At 35.2% G+C, this 19285-nt stretch overlaps 1 protein-coding gene across 1 annotated transcript in view; it reads left to right on the top strand.

Annotated features, from left to right (window-relative positions):
- The window catches only part of LOC111188311 (NACHT, LRR and PYD domains-containing protein 12-like), a 50589-nt gene extending 34793 nt beyond the window's left edge, over positions 1 to 15796 (top strand). The window contains exons 8-11 of the mRNA XM_049472970.1: positions 992 to 1165; positions 10032 to 10205; positions 14016 to 14189; positions 15190 to 15796. Of these exons, the coding sequence (XP_049328927.1) occupies positions 992 to 1165; positions 10032 to 10205; positions 14016 to 14189; positions 15190 to 15196 (529 nt within the window). The 3' untranslated portion in view covers positions 15197 to 15796. The remainder of the gene's footprint in view (positions 1 to 991; positions 1166 to 10031; positions 10206 to 14015; positions 14190 to 15189) is intronic.
- The last annotated feature ends 3489 nt before the right edge of the window (positions 15797 to 19285 follow it).

Genomic DNA, 19285 nt, shown 5'->3' with positions numbered 1-19285 from the left:
GAAAAATCTACTAACAGACTATCTCTCTCTAGACACTCAGAACCCACCAAAAACACAGATTCAGACCCAATTTGGACACATCTAATTCAAACATTACATTAAATCACATAATAATCCAACACAAGATAAAACATAGCAAAATCATCAGTTACAATCGCACATAACTTCATGATTCTGTTTTCTGTTTAGCTATATTTTGGTATATATATATATATATATATATATATATATATATATATATATATATATATATGTCTCTTTCTTAATTTTAATTATTCTTTGTTTTATTTGTTTTTGTTTTTTTGTTTGTTTGTTTGTTTTTTTTCTCCCCCTGTAACCCCTTCTGCATCTCACTTCCTCCAACCCTAAACCCCCAACTATATTAAATGAATATAGTTATATACAAATGAAACAAATGAATACCAGACATTGTTTTTGAAGTGTGGTTCAACAGAATCATTTAAAACAATACTAAATAATCTTATTCTATTTTCACCCTCATAAAGAGAAATACACTGAGCAGCATGTTCTCTGTGGGAAAGTGTTCTATTCTGAGCTCTTTATCAGAAGTACATGCATGTCTGTTTATCTGAATATAAGTTCAGTGTTACTTTAATCTGCAGTGTGTGAGATTCAGCTAAATCATGTCGTGCTTTAATAATTGCTGAAATAATCTCTGAAAAATATGTTAACCAATTTATTGATAAAAAAATTGGAGTTAGTTTGTGTGTGGAGGATATGTATATGTATGCATGTGAGAGGCATTTCAAACCTTTCTTAAATAAGTAAATAATCTTCAGCTTTACTTACTTTAATTGACTCAATAATCGTATAAAATTTCTACATAAACTATTCTAAACAATAGATATATTTCATAGATATATTAGATAGGTAATAGATAAATAATAGATATATTTACACCTCCTTCCTAAGGGGTGTGTGTTTGTGTTTATATGTCAGTGTTTCTAATGGATTATCATTTCTCTCTCAGGCTGGATTGGTGTAATCTATCAGATAAAAGCTGTGCAGATCTGGCCTCAGCTCTCAGCTCAAACTCCTCAACTCTGAGAGAACTGGACCTGAGTGATAATAAACTGCAGGATTCAGGAGTGAACCTGCTCTCTGCTGTACTGAAGAATCCACACTGTAAACTGGAGAAACTGTGGTAAGATCATCAAAATACAACAAACAGCATCTCACCTTCACACACACACACACACACACACACACACACACACACTACACACACAAACATGATCTCTTATGCAAATTATATTAAGCAGGTGTGCTCTGACTATTAGTCTAGATGGAAACAGGGGTCCACGAGCACATAGTGGATTTTTTTTTCGCCACCTGTTTTTTTCTTAATCTTTAAAGTGTCTATTTTAAGATTCTGACAGGTAACAGGATGAAATAATGTCCCATGACATTTATTTTTAACCCTTTAATGCATCTATGCTAATTCCGAACCAGAAAAAAATAATGAAGAAAATGGCATAGCTCCTTGAGTTAACAACCTATACAGACAAATGAGCACACTTTTCCATACAATTCTGGACCAAGGAATTTAACGGAGTGGTTATTTTTTACGTTTTTTACACATTTTGACTTAATTCTGGGAAAAAAAAAAAAAAAATGCAGAAAATGTTAATTTGCCTGTACGTTTTCACGTTATACTAAATTCTTGCAGACTAAATAAAAACATCCTGAGATTTTTCTTAATCCTTAAAGTGTCTACTGACAGGTAACAGGACAAGAAATGTCCTGTGGGGCTTATTTTTAACTTTTTACTACATCTATCCTAATGCCAAACCTGAAAAATAATTAATAAATTGGCATATCTCCTTAAGTTAGACAGACAAATGAGCACACTTTTCCATACAATTCTGGGCCAAGGAATTCAATAGAATGGTTATTTTTAAGTTTTTGACACATTTTGACTCAATTCTGGGACAAAGAGATTAAAAAAAAATAACAGAAAATGTTAAGGTCGCATGTTTGTTTTCACATTATACTAAAATCCTGTGCACTGGATAAAAACATCTTGATATTTTTCTTAATTTTTGAAGTGTCTATTTTAAGATAATGACAGGTAACAGGACAAAAAATGTCCTGTGCAGCTTATTTTTAACCCTTTACTACACCTATCCCAAATCCGAACCTAAAAAAATATAAAGAAATTGGCATAGCTCCTTCAGTAAAAACCTATACAGTCAAATGAGCACACTTTCCAAACAATTCTGGGCCAAGGAATTCAATAGAATTCTTTTTAAGTTTTTGACACATTTTGACTCAATTCTGGGACAAAAAGATAAAGAATTAGCAGAAAATGTTATGGTTGCCTGTACACTTTTATTTTTTTTTTCTACACTTTTCTTCTCCCATTTCTGTTTTATTTATTTCTAATGAGAGAGGTTACTTTATGATCCTGCTTCTTTTCCTCCTAAGTTTTTTAGCTGTAATGTTTATAATATTTATTGATCATCCCCATCCAATAAAATATTGAGAAAAATATTTTTAAAAGTTGCAAAACTAAAAGGTTTTGAAGATGTAGTCATGAGATAACCACTCTATTAACAGTGAAACTGTGAGAATTTTTATTCAAAGAGAAGTTTTCTTAGTTACAGTAAAGGTAAACTTAAATATGTGCACACTGGAACAAAATTGTTGGTACACTTCAGTTAAAATAAGATAAAAACACAGTAGTTGCAATTCATACAGTCACAATGTTGATACAGTTGCAACAAACAGTATATGAACCCTTTGGGATTACTTAGATTTCTGCATAAATTGGTCGTTGAATGTGTTCTGATCTTCATCTAAGTCACAACAATAAACAAACACAGTCTGCTTAAACTAATATCACACAAAAATGATATGTTTGCATGGTTTTATTGAGCACAACATGTTAACATTCACAGTGAGAGGGGAAAAGTATGTGAACCCCTAGGCTAATGACTTTTCTAAGAGCTAATTGGAGGCAGGATGTGATGAGATTGGATGTGTTGGTTAAAGCTGCCCTGCCCTATAAAAACACACCAGTTTTGAGTTTGCTGTTGTTAAGAAGCATTACTTGATGTAAATCATGCCTCACACAAAAGAGCTCTCAGAAGACCTACGTTCAAGAATTCCTCAAGAATGAGGAAAACATTAAACAAGAATGGAGTTCATGGGAGGAAACCACGGAGGAAGCTACGAAAAAACATTGCTGCATATTTGAACTTTGCAAAAGAGCACCTGGATGCTCCACATCAGTACTGGCTAAATATACTGTGGACAGATTAAACAAATTTGAGTTGTTTGGAAGGAACACACAATGTTATGTATGGAGAAAAAAGGCACAGCATTTCCCCAGTTTACCAAGACATTTTGCAGGAAAACTTAAGACCATCTGTCCGCCAACTGAACCTCAACAGAGGATGGATGATGCAACAGGACAACGACCCAAAACATAGAAACAAATCAACAACCGAACGGCTTCAACAGAAGAAAATACGCCTTCTGGAGAGTCCTGACCTCAACCCAATTGAGATGCTGTGGCATCATGACCTCAAGAGTGCAATTCACACCAGATATCCCAAGAATATTACAGCTGAACTGAAACAGTTTAGTGAAGAGGAATGTTCCAGAATTCCTCCTGACTGTTCTGCAGGTCTGATCTGCAGCTACAGGAAACGATTGGTTGAGGTTTTTGCTGCCAAAGGAGGATCAACCAGTTACTAAATCCAAAGGTTCACATAGTTTTTCTACCCTCACTGTGAATGTTAACATGTTGTGTTCAATAAAACCATGCAAACATATTTTTTGTGTGGTATTAGTTTAAGCAGAGTGTGTTTGTCAATTGTTGTGACTTAGATGAAGATCAGAACACATTTAATGACCAATTTATGCAGAAATCCCAGTATAATCCCAAAAGGTTCACAAACTTTTTCTTACAACTGTATATCTTTAAACTGAAAAAGTAATAAACGTAAAAATACTAAACCTAATGAAAATCAGACATTAGATTATTCAGAGACAGGCTGATGACGCTGTAACGCTACCCTCTCACAAGACAGAGTGTGATCAGCAAGATGGCGGCCCACAGTGACTAACAAAAACAAACATTGGAAGCTTCCGAATACGTATACTTTTTTCTCTTCAAATAAACAACAACCAAACACAAAACCAAACCTGTAAGTGCTAGAAGAACTCATTAAGGAGTACTACCACCTGTTCTGCAGCATGAGCTCGGACAAAAAAGAAAAAATGAGGTCAACTCCTACCTCTAAAAGACCACGTCCTCCCAGCTCACCTGGAGACTCGGAGGGACAGGAGTCCCCGTCCCACACAGAGGTTCGTGAAATCCTCATCTCCATTGACTCCAAGCTCACTACTCTGGATACGAGGATCTCACTAGTGGAGCTCCTGCATAAAGAGTTCCAGGTGCTGCGTGAAAACCTGGAGTTCAGCCAGGAGCAGGTCACGTCTCTGGCAAAGGAGAACAAAACACTACAGCACAATATAAACACAATCACAAACCAACTCTCATCTGTTATCAAGGAAAACAAGGAAATGAAACGGACAATACTCAACTTACAAACTCAAAGTATGAGGAACAATGTTGTGTTTTTTTTCGGGATCCCCAAAACCCCAGAAAAACTGGTCACGGAGTTCATAATCTCCAAACTTAAAAACCCACCCACCTGAAACACCCAACACCATAACCTTTCACCGCGTGCAGCACATGGGAGGAATAAACTCACAATACAAACACCCCAGACCCATTGTAGCAAAAGTGGAACATTATAAACACAAACAATATTCAGCAAAGGAAGAGAACTGAAAGGAACAAACTACGACATTAACCAGCACCACCGAGAAATACTCGACAGACGGAAAAAACTACTCACCATAAGAAAACAGCTCATACAAAATGGAAAAAGGGCAGTTCTCTCCATCGATAAACTCTATGTGGATGTTCAGCTGTACAGACATAAGGAAATCACACCCTGGCTGTACTGATGCCGGTTGGGTGCTCATTAATGGAGACGCACCACAGCTGATTACTTGACTGCGCACCACGCTGAATAACTGTCTATCTATCTAGATATATCTATCTATCTTACATATATTTTAATAAGAAATATACATGCAAATATATAGACAAATAATGTACATAAGAATACTGTCTGAATATGTATTTATAACTATCCATCACTACATTGCACTCGTCTACACTGCACTTTTCTTTATGCATAAAACAGGAAAACAACACCGCACTACCCTGTTCATGCCCTACACTAATCTTTCTCTCTATCTCTTACCTGAGATAAAATTACATCTGCCTAAACAGAAACATGAACATCACCACACTATCATCTACAAACTATCTGACACCCAACAACACTCCAACCTGAAACAATTAAAATTTATTACATGGAATCGGCTCCCAAGAGAAAAAAACTAAAATACTCCTCCATCTCAGCCGTTTAAAAGCAGATATATACCTTCTACAAGAAACTCACCTAACAGAATCAGATCAACATAAACTGAAATCAGTAGAACACAATCATATATTTACAGCCAATTATAACTCTAGACAAAGAGGTGTAGCCATTTTAATACATAACAAAATCACATTCACACACAATACTACAATCACAGACCCAGATGAACGATTTATCATCATAAATATCACCATTAACAACCACACTTTTACCATTGCTAACATCTACAGACCAAATATTGACAATCCCTCATTTTTTCATGACTTTTTTACACAAATTTCCTCACTATCGAACTATTCAATCATGATTGGAAGCGATTTTAATGCAGTTATAGATTCATCTTTAGGCCGATCAGCTCATACTCAGAACACACGCAACTGGAATTCCACTGAAATAATAAAACAGTACATGCAGGATTTTGGTCTTGGTGATGGGTGACGACAAAATCATCCAACAACCAAATAATTCATATTTTACTCAGGAGACTGGCAAAGCTGTTCTAAGAGGAAAAATAATATCATATGCTACATTTAAAAAGAAGAAAGAAACAGAACATGAGGTAAAGTTAGAATTAAAAATTAAAGAATTAGAAAACATTATCATAAGTAACCCATCTGAAGAAAAGCAAAAAGAACTTAGGAAACTTAGATATGATCTAAAACGAATTAAAAAACAAGAAAACTAAATTCTTATTACAAAGATTGAAACATGAAAACACTGAATACTCAAATAAATCTAAAATATTTAGCAAATCTCATTAAGTGTAATAAAGAAAAAAACAATTATTTCAACCATAAAAACTCAGCAGGGAAAATAGTACAGATACCTGATGAAATTAACGACACCTTTAAAGATTTTTTTTTTAAAGTATATTCATCAGACAATGAAACCAACTTAGATGAAATCAGTAACTTCCTGGACCACTTCAAACTGCCTAAATTAACCAAAAACCAAAAACATACACTTGAAATATCATTATCTCCACAAGAATTCTACAAAGCCCTAAAACACATTCCTAACAATAAAGCACCAGGACCTGACGGATTCCCTGCTGAGTTTTATAAACACTTTTGGTCATCCCTATCTCAACTGTTTTACAGAATGATATCAGAAATTAAACAAAATGCAAAACTACCAACAAACATGAATACTGCAATCATCTCCCTTCACCTTAAACCAAACAAAGACCCTACCCTACCATCCAGCTACAGACCATTATCATTAATAAATACAGACACAAGAATAATCAGCAAGGCTCTAGATAACAGAACAGGAACAATAATCCATAATTTAATACATCCTGATCAAACTGGATTTCTCAAGGGTCGACATTCATCCACCAATATGTGCAGATTAGTGAACATAATAGATTACACCTCTCACCAGAACATACCAACAGCAGTTGTTACCCTGGATGCAGAGAAAGCCATTGATAGAGTGAACTGGAAACTCTTATTCACCACACTGCACAAACTCAGGTTTGGAGAATCATTTATTAATTGGATACAGATTTTATACACTGCACCTAAGACCACAGTCAAAACCAATGGAGTAATATCTCAACCTTTCACACTACACTGGGGGACTAGACAAGGATGCTGTCAGCCCGCCGACTCCACCCTCTCCTGCCCAACAGCGCTTGGCTTCACCGTAGTTTTAATCACCGGCCCCACCCTGACCACCTGAACTCTATTACCAGCTCTATAAAGGAGCTCCAGTTAAGAGACTCTCTGTGAAGTCTTAGCATTTCATTTGAACTCTAAGCTCTGAGCATTATATTCATATTGTTTTTCTGGTAGTCTGACCTCTAGCCTTGTTTATTTACTTCGTCTCACCCTTTTCCTCTGAATACCCTGTTTGCCTGTGATTCGACCCGTGCCTGTCTTTTGGATTGTTTATTTGAATAAACCCAGTCTGCATCTGCATTCAGTCTCTTTACCTGTTTATGGTGACAGATGCTCACTCTCTCCTTATCTATTCTCTATCTCCATAGAACCGCTAGCAGCAGCGATACATCAAAACACAAACATTAAAGGAATCCAAACACCCAACATGCAACATAAAATCAGTCTATATGCAGGTGATATCTTACTATTTCTACAAAAAACAGTTATTTCAATAAAAGAAACAATCCAAACAATCGAAAATTATTCAAAAATATAAGAGTATTCAATCAAATGGTCAATATCTGCAATTCTCCAATAAACATAAATAAACCTGATGTTAAACTGAAAACACTACCCACCCCCATGTGCATTAATTCACATATCTGGTTGTGAGGGTCTCCCCCCAGCTGTCAGAGTTGTTCAAACTCAATTTCAACTCATTAACTAAAACAATAAGTGATGATCGCCGCCGTTGGACAACACTTCCCCTTTCACTTGCTGGCAGAATTGCTACAATTAAAATGACAGTATTAACAAAAATCAATTATTTATTTTCAATGATTCCCATTCAGCCCCACCCACCTGGTTTCAAATTCTAAATAACACAATAAGTGAATATTACTAGAAAAATAAACCACCCAGAATCAATCTCACCACGTTACAGAACTCAAAATCACATGGTGGCCTAGAGGCACCAAACTTCCACCATTATTTTCACAAGATAACAAACTCTGTACTCACACCAACCAGTCATTCACCCATCTGGAACAACCGAGACTTTATCATTGATAAAAAACACTAAACTACCCACCTTGAATCGAAAAGGGGATCAAACACCTCAAACACACGTATCACAATACCACCTTAATGTCACTACCACAATTAACCCAGAAATACGGCATTGGGAGAACTCAATTTTTACAATACCACCAGTTAAGATCAATCATCTGTTCAAAAATCACCCCAATCACATTAGACCTGCCTACACCAATTTCAAAATTTCTTAGCATTACTACAACAAATAAAATATTATCCAAAATATATAAAATAATATCTCAATTGAATCTTCCTATTAGCTTACCGTGCAAACAATGGGAAGAAGATTTATCATTAACTCCTAATGCCGATTTCTGGGTCCAGGTGTATAATAATAATCACAACATGATCAAAAACACTAATTTACAACTCATCCAGTATAAAGTTATTCACCGAGTTCATTACACCACACACAAAATGTATAAAATGGGATTCACAAACTCACCAATTTGTACACACTGCAATCAAAACACAGTTGATAATTATATCCACGCTATGTGGCACTGCACACCCGTTAACCAGTTCTGGAAAGAAGTTATTACCCTCTTATCTCATGCCCTCACCACCCAAATCCACCCAACACCATCACTCTGCCTACTAGGAGACACACCAACCACTAACACAACACCACAAAACAATAGAATAATCTTAATGTCGCGAGTTATCGCCAAGAAAATCATCCTCATAAACTGGAAAACAAAAAATAACATTAACATCAATCACTGGAAAAAATCTACTAACAGACTATCTCTCTCTAGACACTCAGAACCCATCAAAAACACAGATTCAGACCCAATTTAGACACATCTAATTCAAACATTACAGTAAATCACAATAATCCCACAAAAGATAAACTGTAGCAAAATCATTCGTTAAAATCCCACATAACTTCATTATTCTGTTTTCTGTTTAGCTATATTTTGGTATATATATATATATGTCTATTTCTTTCTTAATTTTAATTTTTCTTTGTTTTTTTTTGTTTTTTGTTTGTTTTTTTCTCCCCCTGTAACCCCTTCTGCATCTCACTCTCTCCAACCCTGAACCCCCCAACTATATTAAATGTATATATGTATATATAAATTAAACAAATAAATGAATAAACATTAAAGTATTAATAGTCCTCTGAAGAGGGGGGGTGGTGGTGGGTAAAAAAAAAAGAAAATCAGACATTGCTTTTGAAGTGTGGTTCAATAGAATCATTTAAACCCTAAACTAATAAAACTACTTCTGACCATGTGCACATAAATATAGATCTCTCACTTAACAATACTAAATAATCTTATTCTAATTTCACCCTCATAAAGAGAAATACACTGAGCAGCATGTTCTCTGTGGGAAAGTGTTCTATTCTGAGCTCTTTATCAGAAGTACATGCATGTCTGTTTATCTGAATTTAAGTCCAGTGTTAGTTTAATCTGCAGTGTGAGATTCAGCTAAATGAATGATCATGTCTTGCTTTAATAATTGATGGAATAATCACTGAAAATTTTCTGTAACCAATTTATTGATAAAGAAATTAGAGTTAGTTTTTGTGTGTGGAGGATATGTATATGTTTTCATGTGCATATTATTGTTTATAGTAAAGGAAGGGAAACATGTTAAACATTTCTTAAATATGTAAAACATCTTCAGCTTCACTCATTTTAAATCAGTAAATAATAGTATAATACTTTTACATGAACTGTTCTAAACAATAGATATATTTACTAGATATATTTTAATTAAAAAGGATTGTATAACTATTATGAAATAAAGCATAATTATCTCAAATATATACTAATAGGGGTGTGTGTGTTTATATGTCAGTGTTTCTAATGGATTATCATTTCTCTCTCAGGCTGTGGAGTTGTAATCTATCAGATAAAAGCTGTGCAGATCTGGCCTCAGCTCTCAGCTCAAACTCCTCAACTCTGAGAGAACTGTACCTGAGTAATAATGAACTGCAGGATTCAGGAGTGAAGCTGCTCTCTGCTGGACTGAAGAATCCACACTGTAAACTGGAGAAACTGAAGTAAGATCATCAAAATACAACAAACAGAGCATCTCACCTTCACACACACACACACACACACCACTGCACTCACACACACACACCACTGAACACACACAAACAACTGCACTCACACACACACACCACTACACACACACACACAAAACCCCCGGCACACACACTCCACTACACACACACTCCACTACACACACACTCCACTACACACACACACCACTACATACACACCACTACACACACACACACACCCCTGCACACACACTCCACAACACACACAGCACGAGTGTCCTCCATCATATCAGAGTGATTTCACTTCAAAAACTATATATATTTATTTATCTACAGTTTTTCAAAATGTCCGCCAAGTTAATTTCCCCCGGCGGAATGGCCACTAGGGGGCGTGTGGAAAGTGGTTTATTTGTTGCTGCCAACTGGGGTGGCAGCAGGAGTGGCAAGGCTTTCTTTTAGGGTGGCAGCTGCCCTTTACCACCCCAGTAGATCCACCCCTGCTTTTAACTATTACGCAGCAATCTGAGTAAAAATCATCCATTAAAAAGCAGCTCAATGTTTCTTATTTCCTTATAGTTACACACCTCTCAGTAAAATAAGCTGCGTATACTCACACCATTCTGGGTAGTGATCAGAACCACTACCCACAGTCTGTACCAGTGTGTGGAGGTGGTGTGTAGAATGATCATCAGTCCTCTGCACAGTGTTCCCACGAGCCATCGCTGAACCATTGCTTCATCAACTCTCTATAGAATATGCTGAAAACCTCCACAATCACACTCACACACAGTATTAGAAATGCAGAAACTGCTCATAGAGAAAAGTCACTCTGAACTTTACATTTTCATCAGACTGACTGTGTGGTGATTTCTCTAAACTAACACACTCATACTGCCTGCTAATGTTCAGAAAGAGTGATTGTGTGTGTGTGTGTGTGTGTGTATCTCCTTTGATGTTTAGGATATTTTGACACCAAGTGATGAAGTGTTTCTATCATTTTGTCCTATTCTTCTTGTCTTAAGGTGTGTAACAAAACAGGCCGTCATTGTGAACATGCACCAGTACCGTCTTTGTGCTGTGGTTAGATAGAAACCTGTTTTATTGTTTTAGTACATTTTTAAATACTCGTTCACGCTGTGAAGGTGAGTTATCCACTAATTTACTGAAACAGAAATGTTATTTTATTTTGTATTCTGTTTATAAATTATGTAAAGTAAGGGCATAGGAGAGGGTTTGATATTGGGGGGGGGGCACATTTGCTAATATGAACCAAAGCCCAGCCTATAGTGTCCTAGAACAACATATTTTAATCACAAATAATCCCTTTTTTGTATTCTGTTTATTATTAGTTACATCCAAGTAAAGGTGACTTTACAACCTAAACACATTACATTACTGTTGTTAGAAAAAAATATGTGTGAAAAGTCAGGACATGTGGTCTTACTGTGGTGTTACTGTAAACTACAAATGAACAGAAGTCAGTTTAGATCAATGTTTCTTAACCCTGTTCCTGCATATTCTACTGCATATTCCCACTGTTCTCCATATTCTAGAGCTTTCTCTGCTTTAAAGGTACTTTAATAAAGTAAGTGGTGGTATGATGTGTCTAATACACTGCTGGATATACATAATGATTGATTTACGCTTCATTAGGGGCTAAGGTATTTTAACAGGTAAACTCAGTAAAGGTTTGTTATTAGCTGATCAATTGGATCTGGTGGAAAACACACAATTTTAGGGCAGAGATCAGGGTTAAGAGACTGCTTTAAATTACCAACATAAAGTTGGTATCGATATCGATAAAAATACTTTGAAGGCCTCAGAAAAACTGCTAGGAATAAATGGAATGCAATGGAAATCACTACCTGCTACTGTCTGAAAATTTAATTTAAGTTTTTGAAGCCTCCTCTCACAAAAACTATAGATTAATATATAACACTTAATATAATAAAACATTTCTAAATAAATCAATGTTCACTTTTATCTGCATATAGCAAAATAAAAACATGACATCCCTGTCAAACATAAACGTATAGCCTATATACATATTACCAATATAAATAACTTTAAATTATAACAGAGGCTTCTTATTCTTTTGTAAACAAATTTAACAGATCAAAATAAAAATGCTTCAACCAGGATAAAGAATGCAAAAAGCCTTCATACACATAAAAGGAACATGATATCCCCCTAAAATAATCAAACCTATAGGCTTTATCATCTATAAATAACTCAGTTACAACATAAACTACAAAATCGCTTCAGCCAGAATAAGGAAAATATTGTATGTAGCGAAACCGCTCAGTTAGGGTCGGTAGTGGAGCGGATCCGAGCCTAGCCTAGCCTATCTGGCTACGTGTCTGTGTGATTACGTCATCATGCATTGACGTAGCCTGGCTACGGAGGCTGATTGTGTTCAGCTCTGCAGTGAAACGCCTGTCTGTGACAGATTCTGTAAATAATACAAATCGATATGACACAAAAATGATATCATCGTTATTGAAACATTTCTTATCGCAATAAATACCAATGTCAAATTATTGTCCAGGCCTAATTTGCCCACTCTCAAACACTCTCTGTGTGTGTTATTGTTAGTGACTGTAAGAGTAAGTTTTAAATGTGAAGATCTGGCCTCAGCTCTCAGCTCAAACTGTATGGAGTCAAATTGGGGTCTTTAATGCTGACGAGAAAATAAAACTCACAATAAAAAAAAATCACAAAAAAAAACATCTAAAATCCCATTCTGGTATGAGAAAATGTTTTTCTTTGTTTTTTTAGTTTTTTTTTTTTGTTATTATTCTATTTTTTGACGTGTGTAATTGCGTGTATCTGAATATAAGTTCCTGGAACAGTCTAATTCCCCCAGGGACAGTAATTATTTTTTTTTTTTTTATATTATGTTCTGCAGTTACATTATTATCTTAATTTATCTATATTATATTGAAGTCTAAAATAAACTTGAAGGTCTTTCTGTGTTTTTCCTTTTTATTCAGAGCATTGGCACAGCGTTGTTTTAATGGGGCTTTTTACTGCTCAAATCAGCCATCTACAGGCGGCAGCATGTAAAGGCAGCATGCATGCTGGTGAAAAAGAAGCCAAATTCAGCATTTTGCTCAATTTAACAACTGAAAACAACGTTATATAATTTAATAATTATGTGTGTGTAAATTGAATTATTAGCATTAACACATAAATTATAAATAGCTGTTGTTCAGCCTGGTTAGCTCAGTCAGGACGACCGGATGAACTGGCCAACCTCCAGCATTATGTGCAGCGGCAGAGGCTCCAGCTGATGACGTTAATCCTCCATAACCCGCCTTTCAATTTTGGCCACGCCCCTCTCCTCTCCCCATGCCCCCACATCAAAAAGGGGTCAAAATTGACTCGCTAACAAAACAGAGGAACACAATGCAGGGAATGTATTGCAGAAAGAAAAATGGAACGCCAACTGTTGTTGCAAAAGATTTATCCTAAAAAATATTAATAGTGAAAAAAGGTAATTTATGTTGTCTTCTTTGTCTGCACTATCAACTGCAACTTGTGGACATTTTTTTTTTTTCGTTTTCTTTTTATTTTCTCATCAGCATTAAACACCCCAATTTCACTCCTCAACTCTGAGAGAACTGAACCTGAGTAATAATGAACTGCAGGATTCAGGAGTGAAGCTGTAGTAGTTTCTGTAACACTATAGGAGAGAAATTCCTTCTACACAAAGTAACAGAATGATTTATTTATTCATCTTCAACTTCAACTGAATATAACTGTACACTCATCTGTTGTACTTTTCACTCCTTCTCTCTGCAGGCTGATTAGCTGCAGTATTACAGAAGAAGGCTGTGCTGCTTTAGCTTCAGCTCTGAAATCAAACCCCTCACACCTGAGAGAGCTGGATCTGAGATACAATAAACCAGGAGAGTCAGGAAAGAAGCTGCTTTCTGATCTACAGAAGGATCCTCACTTTAAACTGGAGAAACTAGAGTAAGCTATTGAATTACAGTCTCTGAAACACACACACACACACACACACACACACACACAATTGATGTTCACCTACAGTGTTTTAGAGTTGGGTTTAAGTTAACTTGTTATGGTAATATTGTGTACAGTAGACTAGTAGAATTCTACCCAAAACGCACCAATTAATGGTGATTTTGATTTGATGAAATAAAAACAGTGTGTTCGGGTTATAACTGAGTTCATGGTCGGGCAGTGTTGCTAAGCTACCATTGTTTGTATCTGAGAGTCAGGTGGGTTACATCACAGCATGACCAAGAACTTCCTGTTTTTTAAAGAAAGGAGGTGTTTGATTGACCTGCAGAACAAACCAGATAAGACCGTTATTTTAGTGACGTTTAGGGTGAAATCAGACCTGTGTGAAACAGAGTGTGTTACTGTGGTTCACAGTCACTGGAAATATTGTATCAACTTCAATCAAACCTGTTTAACTTTTAAACACGGGATGAACTTCACAGCCTTTTCTCAGTGCAGTGAGAATATATTACTCTCTAAGACTCATTATTGTGACTCTGTGTAGAGAAGCAGCACAATATTAAGCATATAACTAAATTAACAAACCATATAATTTTAATATAGTTTTATCAGATATGTATTTTACCATATAGGAAAGAGGGTTATTGTCTTCAGTATATAATTTATAATTAATCATATAATACATTGTTAATTTAGTAGTTTTACTATAAATAATGCAAAGTCTCCATCTCTACAGTGTAGAGTGTGAAGTGTTTGGTATGTGAGTGTGTGGTTTTATAGGATTAAGCTGTAGTTTGTTTGATGAAGCTGTTCTGAATCACCTTGTGTGCGGAACTGTGCTCAGTGAGTTTCAGTCAGACAGAGAATGAGAGTTTTAGATTTAGAGGATTTTATACAATTTCTGTTGCTTGTGGATGTTTTCAAAATCTAATAAGGTGAGTGCTGACTGTAAGTGTCTGATCATTCTGTTCTGTTTTCTGCTTTCCAGCATTTGAAAACCTGACCTGCTCTTATTGGACAATCTGGGCTCTTCATCAGCTCTTCATTCAGCACTTCTGTGGAGTTTAGAAGCTTCCAAAATGTTCATATGAGCTGAAGTGAGATCCGGCTGTTCAGCAGCTGGAATAGCTGAACTAAACAGTAACAGATCATTATCAGAACAGCTCTAATCTTCTTATCAGAGTGGAAATAGAACCTTGTTGAGTTCTATATTGTGGAGTTTAGTAGGAAAGTGGGAGCCTTGTCTGTCAGAAACTGAAATTTTCACAGATGATATTTTGGTTCCAGAAGATTCTTAATTCCTACTGAAAGTCAGTGAGAGGTAGAGCAGCATTTTCAGACTCTTGGGTAAATACCCCGAGCTCTAAATCATTGGCTGTGCTAAAATGTGGTGTGGAATCTGGTTTAGAGAGATCTGAATCTACACATACAGTATAGTACACTTTTATAGTCTGTATAGCAGGCAGAGCAGTGAGGGTTAACCAGTCGACAGTGATCAGTTCAGCACTGTCTTATACTTTTATCATGTTGTTTAAATCAATTAGAAATGTGTTGAAACCTTCATAAACTGTATAAACTCTATCCAAACTCATTCTTTTAACAGAGCCTTAAAATATGTTTAATTTATTTTTAAGCCTTTCTAACCAGAAACAGGAGCTGGAAATTAGCTTCTGCTAGAATTCCTTTATACATTACATAACTTGTATTTTGTGTAACAGTGTTTATCTGCATTTCCCCTGTAATATATGTAAATAAATACATAGAGGATAATCAAATCCAATAATGTCTGTCTTCATTTTCTGAGTCAGAGTTTATTCTGTTGTGTTTAATTATGAAACTTATTAAAGGTTTTATTAAGGTGTGAAGACTGGTATCTGTTTCCCCTCCACAGTGTTAACTGTCTGTTAACTCTCTGTAGAAAACACTTTCAGCTTCTATGGAATTTAAATTCATTATTTTAATTTTAATTCATTTAAATTTTAAAATTCATTAAAACAAGACCATTAGAAGAGACTATAGTGTGGAAAAATGTGTTTTATACAGTTTATATAAAGAGACAAACACTGAATCCAAAAGCCTTTTATTTCTATTAGACAGAAGATCAGTGTTTCAGCAGTGAAGCTCAAATCTGAGTTTTAAATCCTGAATGAAGCAGAAGAAAGTGAGCTGAGTAAAGCAGAGGCTGGTGGTCCTCACTGCTCAGTGTCCTGCTCTCTCCTCAGTGTCCTGCTGACAGTAGGCTGTGTGTAACTGCAGCTGCTGTAGCGGTGTGCAGTCTGGTATTATCTGATATAGCAGGGGGATATAATAGGAACTGGGCTCAGGCTCTGTATAAACTGGCCTTTGGCGGCACCGTGTGGCCGCTGTGTGTAACTGCAGGTGCTGCTGTAAAAACAGTAAAAACAACAATTAATACAAAAAAAATAATAATTATGTAATTAAAATAAAAAGAAAACTAATAAAATCTAATAAACTAAAAGCAATTGCAATAATATAAGCATGAAGATGTAAAGTGGACAAGCTAAAATCTGGTAAAAGAGTCAAATGAAAAGATTATAAACAAAGATAAGTAATATAGGTAATTAAAATAACAGAGGTATAAATGTTAAAAGTACTTTCTGTAGGAAATGAGAGCGAGCGTGTGAAATGGCTACAGCAGTCTAATTTTAAAACACCACAGAGAGTAGTCTGCCCCGCCCACCCCTCCCCAGACGCGAAGCTTACTCACTGACTGAAGCCCTGCTGAGAAGAGCTGCCAGTGCTTTAACTCAACATGTTTCCTTAATATCTGATTACATTACATTACATTACATTACATTACATTTGGCAGACGCTTTTGTCCAAAGCGACTTACAATAGTCAAGTACAATGTAAAATAAGTTTAAAGGTAAAACATCTTTGGATAGGGATAAAAGGAGGACAAAGGGGAGTAATAGGATAGAGGAGTGAAGGAGAGGAAGAAGGAAATGAGGTTAGAAGTAGTTAGTGTGTTAGAGGTGTTAGGAGAGTAAGTGCTCTTTGAAGAGCTCTGTCTTCAAGAGTTTCTTAAAGATAGAGAGAGATTCTCCTGATCTGGTAGTGGAAGGTAGTTTGTTCCACCATTGGGGAACTCTGTATGAGAACAGTCTGGATTGCTTTGTGTGAGTTTTTGGCAAAGCGAGGCGACGCTCACTGGAGGAGCGCAGCGGCCGGGAGGTAGCGTAAGCCTTCAGGAGCGAGTGCAGGTAGGAAGGAGCCTGTTCTGTCATCACCTTGTAGGCGATTGTAAGAGCTTTGAATTTGATGATCTGATGATACAGCCTGATCATTTTATCATTTACTACTGAAAATAACTTACATATTGGTCCTTTATTGACCCAATAATCCTCCCATATACCCATTTTAAATATACTGCACTATATAAATTACAAATGTATATGTAAATAATATTATTATATATTTCTAACAGTATGTTACTGTTATAAATATAAAAATTATTAAATGCTCACTAGTAAAGGTTATTTAACCAAATAAAGCTTGACTTAATGTTCTGACTCACAGTTGAAGCTTTCCAATAAATAATCATATATCAATCATTTCTCCCTTTACTGTAGAAAACTGTTATTTTCTTTATTACTGTAAGTTATTTTATTTAAAATAAAGAAATATTCATTGTAAACAACAAACTTTTAATTAGAATGAAAAACTAAATGCAATAAATAATATAAACTTAACAATATAAAGAATATTTATGTTAAAATAAATATTATAAATAAATAAATTATGTTAAAATAAAGGAAATCATTTCTTCTGAAAGAGAGAAATAGCTGATATGTTTTTTGTTAAATGGGCTCAGTCCATACTTTACACTTTAACAGTTTATTTCAGTTAAGAATTACATGAATAACATAAAAAAGTTTAATTAATGTTTACTGTATTTTATAGAAAATGTAAACCCTCTTACTTTTAACGATGACTTTGGTTCCTCCACTTAAAGTGAACCACAGTGAAACAGAACAATGAAGGTTTCGTACAAAAACCTCTGTCACTCTGATTTAATTCCCTTTTCTCACATCTGTAGAACAAAGCTGCATCCAGACTTATGTGATGATGATGATTTTGTGCACTTGGGGTAAAACACAGCGGTTGGAGATTGTAATGTTCATAAACACAAAGAAGAGAATCCATCAATGATTGTTCAGCATGAGAATGAGAACCACAGTGAAAGTGCTGCACCGAGAGACTCCAGTCAAGAACAGATCTTTTACTGCTGAAATAAAGTCAGTAATTAGAGGCAGGTTTGGGGGAAATTTACTGAATCATTTCTACTTTTACTAAAAACACTTCAGAAACACAGAGAGATCTCCTTACAGTTTCTATTTTACAACTGCTGAGAAGCATTTACCAGTACTTTAGATTTTACTTTATCTAAACTCTAAATACAGCACCACACCTCCCTCATACAATTAACCAAACAGGGGTGGGTTTCCCGAAAACGATCAATCTTAGTGAATAACGAACTAACTAACGAATGACGTGAGTAAAGAACGAGCCAGTTCTGCGAGTGTTTCCCAAAGAGCTTCGCAACGTGAAAATTAACGAACGAGGTTAAAGAACGTCTTTGTTGACTCCTCCCCCAAAACAGCGCACTCAATCGATCCACATATATCGATTCAACACTGCCAATATGCAGTATTTATTCACTATTACACCCTAAAAACCTAGAAATGTGTTGTAATCATCAATATTATACATATTCTGAAATTTAAATTACAAAAAGATGTATTTTGGCATTAATAAAATACTCCTAAAGACACATATGACTAAATAAATACTCGAAAATCTAATCTATTTAATTTTTTTTTACTTTTTTAAAACGATTATTGTTTATATATATATATATATATATATATATATATATATATATATAGATATTATACTAATATTATTAATAGTAATTTGGCGAGTAATATTAATTTATTATTATAATTATTAATAATAATATAAAAAATATAATATATAAAAATATAAAAATAATATAATAATACATATACGTATGTTATATATATTAAACCAACATGAGTATGCTCATCCAATCACCATCT

Source organism: Astyanax mexicanus, unplaced genomic scaffold (assembly GCF_023375975.1).
Source record: "Astyanax mexicanus isolate ESR-SI-001 unplaced genomic scaffold, AstMex3_surface scaffold_32, whole genome shotgun sequence".
NCBI classification, from domain to species: Eukaryota; Metazoa; Chordata; class Actinopteri; order Characiformes; family Acestrorhamphidae; genus Astyanax; species Astyanax mexicanus.
This window is presented reverse-complemented; position numbering and strand designations above follow the sequence as displayed.